The sequence below is a fragment of the Papilio xuthus genome, unplaced genomic scaffold (assembly GCF_000836235.2).
Source record: "Papilio xuthus unplaced genomic scaffold, Pxut_1.1 DF827756.1, whole genome shotgun sequence".
Lineage (NCBI taxonomy): Eukaryota > Metazoa > Arthropoda > Insecta > Lepidoptera > Papilionidae > Papilio > Papilio xuthus.
The window spans coordinates 1396661-1407658 of record NW_013530893.1 but is presented as its reverse complement, the minus strand read 5'-3'; the positions used below and the strand labels follow the sequence as shown (position 1 = coordinate 1407658).

At 31.9% G+C, this 10998-nt stretch overlaps 3 protein-coding genes across 3 annotated transcripts in view; all 3 read left to right on the top strand.

The window, feature by feature from the left end:
- On the top strand, nucleotides 1-2089 carry LOC106116357 (uncharacterized). Its single transcript, XM_013310152.1, has 2 exons — nucleotides 1-1092; nucleotides 1266-2089. Exons 1-2 carry the CDS (start codon nucleotides 1067-1069, stop codon nucleotides 2041-2043), a joined length of 804 nt encoding a protein of 267 aa, XP_013165606.1. The 5' UTR covers nucleotides 1-1066; the 3' UTR covers nucleotides 2044-2089.
- A 2116-nt stretch (nucleotides 2090-4205) lies between these two features.
- On the top strand, nucleotides 4206-5490 carry LOC106116356 (leucine-rich repeat-containing protein 70-like). Its single transcript, XM_013310151.1, has one exon. The coding sequence runs from the start codon at nucleotides 4391-4393 to the stop codon at nucleotides 5465-5467; it is 1077 nt and encodes a 358-aa protein (XP_013165605.1). The 5' UTR covers nucleotides 4206-4390; the 3' UTR covers nucleotides 5468-5490.
- A 650-nt stretch (nucleotides 5491-6140) lies between these two features.
- The window catches only part of LOC106116355 (leucine-rich repeat-containing protein 15-like), a gene marked incomplete in the record, with an annotated part of 6665 nt that continues 1807 nt past the window's right edge, over nucleotides 6141-10998 (top strand). The window contains 2 exon segments of the mRNA NM_001311811.1: nucleotides 6141-6283; nucleotides 8408-8437. Coding sequence (NP_001298740.1) covers nucleotides 8408-8437 — 30 coding nt within the window.

The following is a 10998-nucleotide window of genomic DNA, read 5'->3' as shown; positions in this document are numbered from 1 at the left end:
CAACACTAGCCTTACTAAAATGTCGACGTTTATGTCCCCTCACTAATCATTCTGACACTGGACTTTGTAATGAAATCGCGTCATTCGCGCCTAAGGATTCTAATTGATAATAAAATTTGAGGGCCGGTTTTTGGCTTTTGCGCCCTGGGCGAGAATTATGCGACGTCTACTTTTATGGTAAGTGGTGAAATCTTTCAAAGATAGAGTATCTTACGGGGCACCGGAAGCGCCAGATTCGGATATATGCTCGGTACCCTGGGCGGTTGCTCTATCTTGCCCTACTCTAACGCCGTTATCTTTCTCACGGTGAAGGAGAACATCATGAGTATCATAGGAACAATATGTCAGATTGTCGTTTAACCAGGTTAGACATTATTTTGTATATGTGAATTGAGTTTATGGAGAGAGATAACTACGTAATAATTTGATCAGAGAACGTCTCTAATTATAATGTAAAGTTTACCGACCCTGAATGATAACAATTCATTTATATGAAAAGTTTTGCTATTGTTATTCAAACCTTATCATATTGAAATAAAGTTCATTTTTCTTTAAACGTGTTTACAAAAATTTCAATGCCACTTAAACGGTTCCGCTGAAAAATTTAAAAGCGATAAGCGTAGTGTACATTGAAGGAAGTACACAGGTTTCCAGTGTCTAGATACATGTATAAAAACACTTTTTATTGGCAGGTCTTACCAACAAGACTAGTCTTTAAGTTTTTGAATAAAATTCAAAATCATGATAAATAGTTTTCCATTAGCAACATTAATCTGGTAATACGATTATTTTTCATAATATTTTTTTACTAAAATAAGCATATTCAATTTCGATAAAAATAATTCGCATCTGGCAAGTATCAAGTAATCATGAAACGCAGTTCTTTTTTTAACAGGCGTCAGTGTGCACGCGGCGGCTTACATCATCTCGGTATCAACAGTTTACCGAACAAACACCTGACTAAACAGTCGATGACGAGCCTCAATGCAAACTGCATTCTAGCCCACGCTGTCCGCTGATCATACATTCATTGCCACGCCTAGGAAGCCACCGACGAACCAAAACTATGGAGCGAAACCCACACTTCGAAAGGTAAGTCAACCATTCAATTATAAGTCCGCTTAGTTACTTTATTGTGATCGCACAGGCCGCACAGAATATGTGCTCGTGACAAGAAATACTTCGTTGACATATAAACAACGACCCTATTCCATTAATTCCTTGTAAGGTCGAGAAATGTCAAAGTTAACTGTGACTAATTTCAGCAAGAGAACCGGCAGTCCGTTCCAAAAAGATAAAGAACCAGATGGTATAATTCACGAGGAAGTTCTGCAGAAGACAAACTATGATATACAGAAGGAAAAGAATAATGAACTTCTGCAGAAGATTAACAAGAAGACGGCGGAGTACCAGTCGAACAAACCGAGCTCCGGCGTGTTCACAGAAGTAGTGACCCATGGTGCGTTCACTACCAAAAAGGTGGAAAAGGAGAAAGCATCGAAAGTAGAAAGTGTACCGGCCAAGTACGGGAACGGTTCAAATTCTAAATCACTTCTCGGTTACCCATCATCAGCTAACGACTTAGCATTAGACGCCAAATCAGATTTAGAATCCGATCCTAATATATCTAAAGAAGTTAAAGATAAAGTTATTGAAAAATTGTTTACATTAGTATCAATGGTGCAACATACTTACGAATCTAAAGTTCGCGTAATGACTGACTTTGAAAAGTTTAAAGATACAAATTTAAAGAATGAAATCCGCAGAGAGAAGGAACATTCCGAACAACTATACAAATTAAACATGAACTTTCAGAATGAAGTCATACAAGCAGTGCAACAATTGAAGAGTGAACTAGATATATCTAGAAATATATCTAATAACGTAGAAGATAATAATATTAATAATATAGAAGATTCTATAAGTTTTAATACGAATGATGTTCAAACAACGTTGAATAAAAATATTTTAGATGACGTCACCGATGATAGAACCCAACAAAGCGAACAATCAGTTACCAAAGTCGACGACAAGTCGGAATAAATTAGCATAATTATTTTACAACTGTTTAGTTTAATAAAATATATTTATACTCTACGTTTATTCATTTACCAATAAAATTATTTAAACTTTAGTATATAAAACTTGGAGCGTCGGTGGCTCAGTGCTCAAGCACTTGACTTGCAATCGGCAGGTCCTAAGTTCAAATCCCGACATGAACCAATGTGTTTTTCGATTTCCGATTTACATATGTACTTTATCCGACGTTCCAACGGTGAAGGAAAACATCGTGATGCAACCTGCACATATCTGAGAAGAAACTCAAAGATATGTGTGAAGTAAACCAAGGTGAAAAAATTTATTTTAACAGGATTTGTCTGTAATAATGATTCATTATTGTAATAAGCATATATTAATTATAGTTTCTATAAAAATGACGTAGATTCATACACAAGTTCAAAATAAACAACATTTTCGATCAGTTTTAAGATAAAATTTTCAAGCGCCTGACGGAAATAAATAGCAAAATATTATATCTGATAAAGTAATATTCATTTAACATTTATTTGTAGTTTTATAACCTCAAAATTATCACAACTGATTTAAAAACTTAATAATAACAACCAGTAAAAAACATAAAATAAAATAGAAAAGCGTAGAATAGAGAAGCTACTTACTTGAGATATAAATTGACGTAAACTATTTAATTTTATAAATATGGTATTTGTTTATTATTAAAACAAAATGGGCGTCTTTATAACAAAAAAACACAGCAAGAAATCAGGATGATAAACGTGTTTTGCATTCGTTTGCCCTATTTATGTAATAACAATAACTGTTTAGTAGTTTGACATTAGATACAACAAAATTGAAGAAAACATAAAGCACATATACGCTTATACTCATAAGGACTTAAGGCGCTGTCAGAGGCAAAATGCGCTTACTTGAAAGCATAGAACAGGACATCTAAAAAGATTTGGTTAGTCATATTTTAGTATGTGTAACTTCAGTCCTTTAACTAGATTCTGATCGAACAGAATTCGGATTACATATAATTTTCTTGATAAATTTATTTTTTGAAAATATGCCTACTTTGGTAGTAAAAACTGTGCATCTGCAAAAATACGACGAATTTAAGAAATCTTAATACTATTATATATGTATACCTACATACAAAAGAATTTGATGGCATTTGACTTTAAGTAACTTTAAAAAACTTTAAGGAAAACGAAAAAGTATTATTCTGAAAACGAGTTTTGAATGATGTAGTCTTACGTTAATATTGTTTTTATATAACTTGCTCATTAAACATGGTATATATGTCACACGTCGGGTTTCCGAGTCCAAAATCGCCGTTTAAAACTTACTGTTATCTCTATTTTGTTAAAGATGAAAGACAAGGATGACGATATATTTTATCCAGAGGTTTTCGTGTCGGAAACCTACGGTAAATAATATTTAAAAAAAAAATAATTTATCATACCTTTATGTTCAAACAATACTATTGTATTATATAAAAACGTATAGCCTAAGAATAAGCACATAAATGAGCTACGCATTTAAACAGAAAACGTGTTTCTAATTTTTAATCAGCTATTTTTGACATATTAAAAACTAGTTTGTCAGAGATGTTTAAGATTTGTAGAAGTATAACGTACTTTGTGAATTTTCTTTAAACAATATTCAAATATGTTTTCTTAAACTTAATATGAAATACTCAGAAAATAATTAAATTTATTTATCAGTAAGTAATAATTTATTTATTATTTCAATATACCTAGATAACTAAAGACTTAAGGATCGAATTAGTTTGATCTTTGCTTATGCTTTGGATTCTTTAGAGCCTTTTTATTCATCATCAGCTCACTATACGTCCCCACCGAGGGTCTCGGAGCCTACCCTAAGTTAAGGGTGATTAGGCCATAGTCAACCACGCTGGCCAAGTGCGGGTTGACTTCACACATATCTTTGAATTTCTTCTCAGATATGCGCAGGTTGCATCACAATGTATTCCTTCACCATAAGAACGTCGGATGTACATACGTAATAGAAAAACACATTGTACATGGCGGGATTCGAACCCAGGTCCTGCAGATTGCAAGTCAAGTGCTTGCAAGCCACCGACGCTCTGGCTTTTTAGTGATTGATTTAAAAATTATGAATTATATTAACTATATTTGTAAATAAATATATTACAGAAATGTCGGTGACAAAACATCTATTATTTTCAATCATATATTTATATGCATTCAAAGAAGCTTTTGCTAATATAACATGCGAAATACAAGACGATGATGAAGAAACAATCGAATGTAGCAATGATAATGAAACAGATTGTGTACTGCAAAGAGGATTATTATCACCATATGGGAATGTTATAACAATTTTAATGAATTTATGTTTCATAGAAAATATAGAGACGGACGCATTTGAAGAGATGCATTCATTAAAAAATCTTGATTTGTCAGAAAATCACATTGAAAATATAACAGTTGGCACTTTCGATACATTAATAGATTTAGAAGAATTAAATCTATTCAATAATTATATAAAAGACATACCAGTTGACTTATTTAAGTATAATATTAAACTGAAAAAACTTAATATAGGAGATAATTTATTGTTATGGATTAATATTGGAGTGTTTGATAATTTAGAATATTTGACTACTTTAGTTCTATCAAACAATTATATATCTGGAAATTATTGGGATTCTGATGTATTTAGAAGAAATATTAATATTATGAATATACAATTTTCTGGTAATAATATGACCGAAGCACCTAACAATTTGTTAACTTACTTCGTCAAATTAATAAGTATAAATTTAAGAGACTGTCATCTTAAAGAATTTCCAAAATTTCTCATATCAAGTAATTTAACAAATATAATAGTTTTGAATTTACGAAATAATGAAATTCGAATAATTGAACAAAATCATTTTGATAATTTCGAGATATTATCTATTCTAGATTTATCAGCAAATCAAATTGAATATATAGCTGAGAATTCCTTTAAAAGAATGAGGAAACTAACATTTTTAAATTTAAGCAAAAATTTACTGACTACCATACCCAACAAATTATTTGCTACAACATATAAATTGTCTTTACTCGATTTATCATATAATATGATAATATATCTACAAGAGGATTTATTCAAAAGGACTAATTTGAAAAATTTAAATATTGCTCACAACAGATTGACGTATCTGCAACAGAATTTCTGCCAGCAACAGAGAAATAACGGAGCATTTATAAAGAATTTCTACTTCAATCATAATCCATGGCAATGCGCTTGCTTAAGAGATTTGTTAGACGAAGTAAAAGAATTAAGAATTAAATATAATTCTACATATTTCGACGGCGGTCAGCCAGTTTGTGTCACTACCGAGGAGTTTGTATGTAAAAGACAAGAGAATCTCAACAGTTTCTATGCAGATCTATTTGATAGTACTGTACATTAAATTATCCTTTGATGAATTTAATATTTGTAGTGTTTGATTGTAACATAACCTTTGCGCAGCCATAAAAAGCAGCATAGCTGAATTGTATGAGCCAAGTTGAAGAACCGTAAATAATGTTATGGTACACATTCTTTGTCTTTTTATTTAATTGCATTAAAAAAAGTGAAATCTTAAATGAGACTTTAGTAAAGTCCTTCTCAGCCATGAGACGCCCACTGCTGGGCATAGGCCTCTCCCAAAGTTCGCCACGATAAAGGGTAAAGGAAAACAGGTAAACAGTAAAGGGTATACCATACCTTAATAAGAACCTATGTTCTATGTTGCGTACTGTCTTCCAGAATGTGTTACTACATCTACATATGCCTAATTTCAGTGATATCCATGAAGCCGTTTTGGAGAAACTACAAGAAATATCGGACAACAAGGGGCGGAGTTACTGACAAACAAAAATAAAAACATATAGATAAATTGACAACCATTTTGAAGTCGATTAAAAATAGGGCTTTTCTTTGCTTGTCTTGCACAGTAGTATGTGGCTGCGAAAAGGTTAATAAACCTACTCGGGAACATGTTATCATATAAACTTATACATAACTATAGTTTGTATAATATGAGCAATATGTTATTTATGTCAGTATGCAACAGGTTTTCCCTGAGTCGACTGTGTTTAAAATCCTAACCTCAAATGTGTTTAACAAATATAAAAGAGAATATATCATTGAATATGTCTATGGAAGATTGCAAATTATTTGTTTTTTTACTTTACAATTTTAATTAACTCTTGAGAATATTTATTAATAGTTTTATTAACTTTTGGTGAGTTATTTAACCTAATTTCTATACGTTAAGAATTTGTTTTTAATTTACAATGAGGTTAACTTCATTTAGTGATTGCTTATGTGTCGTTGATTATTTATTTTTTCTATCACTTTTTAATTTTAATTCTTTTTATTGTTTTCTGTAACATGTTCGATTTACAATGGATTTCTGAGACTAAAATTCTCATTATAAAACTTCTTGCTAATATTATAAATGCGAATGTTTAGATGGATGAATGTTAGTTTGAAGGTAGCTCCGGAATGGCTGCATGGATCTGGCTAAAATTTGGCATAGATGTAAAACATAGTCTGGAAGAACACATAGACTGGTTATTAACTTTTTTTTAATTTCGCGCGTACAGATTAGTGGGCGATAGCTATTGTTATAAAGTTAAAGTTCTCTTAAAGATAATGAGTGATGCCGATATGTTTTATACAGAGATATTAGCCTCAGAAGCCAATGCTTAGTACGCGTCATTTACGATAAGTGTCTGCGGGGATAAACCCGTGTAATCAAGTATACAGTAAGGTTATGTACCCGTTTGTTAGTATATGTCAGATGACTTGATCGAGATAGTCTCCTCTCCTTTTTAAAATAAAACTTGATTTTGATTTGTTTTCTCATTGCAAAATTGGTTGAAAAAAACTGCATTTCAAGGTAAATAATGATACATTATATATTATTCTTTTTATTTAGCTCCATTAAAAAAGCATAAAGTCTTAAATGTGACTTTAACAAAGGGTAGGCATACCTTAATTAGAAACTATGTTCTACGTTTCCTTCTGTCTTCCAGAATATGTTCTACATCTGAGCCAAATTTCAATGATAACGTTAAGCTGTTTTTGAGATTATAACAAACATCCATCCATCTAAACATTCGCATTTATAATATTAGTAAGATTGTTTTGATTTTTAAAATCAAACTTATTATTCGTTAGCTTTTATTTTAAGAATTGTATAACAAATTATAAAGTACTAGCTGTCACCCACGACTCCGTTCACGCGGAAAAAAAACTCAATTTTTAACCCGTATGTTCTGTTGGCTATGTGCTATATCTAATGCCATATTTCAGCAAGATCCATGAAGCCGTTCTAGAGATACTTTCAAACAAACATCCATCCAAACTTCCGCATTTATAATATTATTAAGATTAACATCCATACATTACAGATTAACGGACAATGGCAGTTATATGGTGCGTAATTTTACTTGGTGTAATATTAAATATTGAAGCGAAACCATTTTGTAAATTCGATGATGAGAGTTCGAGACATTTGGAATGTTCACCTGGTGATACAGATTATGTATTAGACAAAGGTCTCGTATCTGACAATCCTCGGACTATTACTATTCGACTTAGCATTTGCAAGATATCATCATTGAGCAATGATTGTTTCGAAGGTCTTCCTAGATTAGAAAGACTAGATATAGCTCATAATAAGCTTAGAACTCTACCATTAGGAGTCCTAGATAAAGTACCAAAGTTAACATATTTTAATGCATCGTATAACAGAATAATAAATTTACCAGTTGGTTTATTTGATAATATTCAAAATCTAATACAATTAGATTTAACTGGTAATCATTTATATGAAATTAATCCTGGATTGATAAAGAAAGCAAGTATTTTATATCTGTCAAAGAATTATTTGCAAGGTAGAGATATACATCCAAATGTTTTTGAAATAAGCGATGTGAATTTTCTTTTACTTAACGAAAATGATATGAATAGAGCTCCAGATAATATGTTACGGACATTAAGGGAACTTCTTTTTTTAAATCTAGATAAATGTTCGTTAACAGAAGTACCAAAATTTATAACAACAATAAATTTAGATACTGTAACACATCTTACTATGGCTGATAACAAAATAGTTGCAATAAACGAACCTATGTTCGACAATCTTAAAGATTTGGAAGTTTTAAATCTGACTATGAATTTACTGGACAGTTTAAATGATAATTTATTCACATCATTGAAGAAATTGAAAAAAATCGATTTAAGTATGAATAGATTGAAAGTTATAACGGAACATCAATTTCAGAATACACCAGTTTTAAGTGATGTTAATTTATCTTACAATTTTATTACGATTTTACCAGTGAATGCATTCCGTGCATCAGCATTGAGTAATCTGGATATATCAAATAACAGACTCACATATTTACAAGATAATTTTTGTTTGGAATTAAAAAATTCTGGAGCTGCATTAAGAGATTTTAATTTTAGTAAAAATCCATGGCAATGTGCGTGTTTACGTGAATTGTTAAGAGAAGTGAAGACAATGAATTTGAAATACGATGATGTTAATTATGACGGGAGTCGTCCAGTTTGTGTGAGTGCTGGTCAGTTTGTCTGCAAGAGACAAGTGTACGACAACCAAGTGTTTTTAGATATGTACGATCTTATTCACTAAGGACACTTTTAAAGTGATTTAAATTTTTGTTTATGCATTGACTTGTATATAATGTTGACAAAGGTCATCATCATCAATGCCCTTATCCCTATCGAGGGTCGGCTCAGTATGTACTACTCCTCCATACATCTCTATCAGCCGTCATATCCGAGTCTACCCCCTTCTTACGCATATCCTCTTTCATACAGTCATTCAAGACTTTTTTTGGTCTTCCTCTACCCTTGTAGCCATCCAAATTCAATCTCATTACTTTTTTGCTTATATCATCATCATCCCTCCTCATAACATGTCCAAACCACGCTAATCTTTTACTCCTCAATTTCCCGATTCAAACTTCCTCTAATATACACATTTTTAACTATTGACAAAGGTATTTTTGTATATTTGCTTAATCATCAGCACTATACGTCCCAACTGAGGTTATCGCAGCCTATCCTAAAATAGAACGACTAGTTCATAGTATACCACGCTGACCCATTGCGGTATATTAGCTTGATGAAACGTTAATCTATGTTTTAATATTAGAGAGATGATGATAGATGTTAATTACGATTATTTTCAAGTTTTTTTTTATCATAATGTGGCAATGAGCGAGCGGCCACCTGAAATCGCTGAAATAGCGAAGTGACCGTTGCCCATTGACATTTAATCGACGGAGGAGAGGATGCACAGAAAGAAAATATTTTCCCCTTCCATGCATCCTCTCATCCGGAAAGTCCACTTCCACTTCCCATCCTTTCCTTCTAAGAAAAAGGGTGGGAAGGGAAAGAGGACTAAATTAGGCCTCCGGGACGCACAAACATCAGACGAAACGCGGAATTGCTTCCACTTGACGCCTGTCTTATGTATGGTCGTGGTATTTCACCGGGCGAGCCGGGCCGATTCGTGCTAAGATGTTAAAGCGGGCTCTACCATTGTTAATCATTGATAGATGTTGACATATCGAATAATGAAATAACAAAATTATCGGCAAATTCTTTCAAATGAACTAAATTAAAAAAATTAAACATATCTAATAATAAAATTACGTATTTACATTATAATTTTAATTTAATGTTAACGATTTCTGGTATAGATTTATCAATATCATGCAATGAATATCCATGGCAGTGTGTTTGTTTGTTCGAATTGTTACGTGAAGTTAAAGTCTTAGATATAGAATATGATTCTGAAATATACGATGGAAATCATCCTGTATGTGTAACTAACAATGAATTTAATTGTAAGAGACATGAAAATTATAATATATAATAATATTTATTCAACTCTACAATTGAATTATCACCGCATTGAAACGTAGACGACTCTTTACAGAATTATTTTCGTATTGATAATAAATGTTTATATTTATATAAACCTTTTTTCTAAAATTATGTTTTTTCTTTTAATTTTATCAATCAAAATTCCTATTTTTTATCTGTATTTTCTCCGTCTGTATTTTCTTTTTTTTCTCTTAATACAACTGGCATAATGTAAACTCTATTTGGCGGCAGTGAACCAAAAGTCAACCGGTCCATGTGAGCTACTGTCCTACTCTACTGGTATGAAAATTTAATGGAAAAACAATAGTAATTTTTTTAAATAATACGAAATATTCGAAATAATCTTTAGTAAAAAGTATAGTATTTATTGTGAGTATTAATTCGAAATATTTTATCTTCCTTACTAATATTATAAATGCGAATGTTTAGATAGATGGATGTTTGTTTGAAGGTATCTCCAGAACAGCTGAACACATCTTGATGAAATTTAGCATACATATAGAACATAGTCTAGAAGAAATAGACTACTAATTATATTTTTGTTTCCGCGCGGACGGAGTCGCGGGCGACCGCTACAATTGGAATAATCTTAAAATGATTATATGACGCGTTAAACTAAAACAAATTATCTTGTATCAATTATAAATATACATATATAATATGTTATTTAACAAACGCGATAACAATGACAAAGTTTATCAAAATTATAGAAATTAATATTATTTTTAGTGCGACAGAATCCGAACGTCTGAGCAATATTAGATATATTAGATAGCTAGGTTTATTTTTATATCATAATGTGGCAAACGAGCGAGCGGCCACCTGAAATCGCTGAAATAGCGAAGTGACCGTTGCCCATAGACATACGCAATTACATAAGCGTTGCCTACCTTTAATCGACGGACGAGAGGATGTACAGAAAGAAAACATCGTCCCTTTCCATACATCTCATCCGGAAAGTCCACTTCCACTTCCCATCCTTTCCTTATAAGAAAAAGGGTGGGAAGGAAAAGAGGACTAAATTAGGCCTCC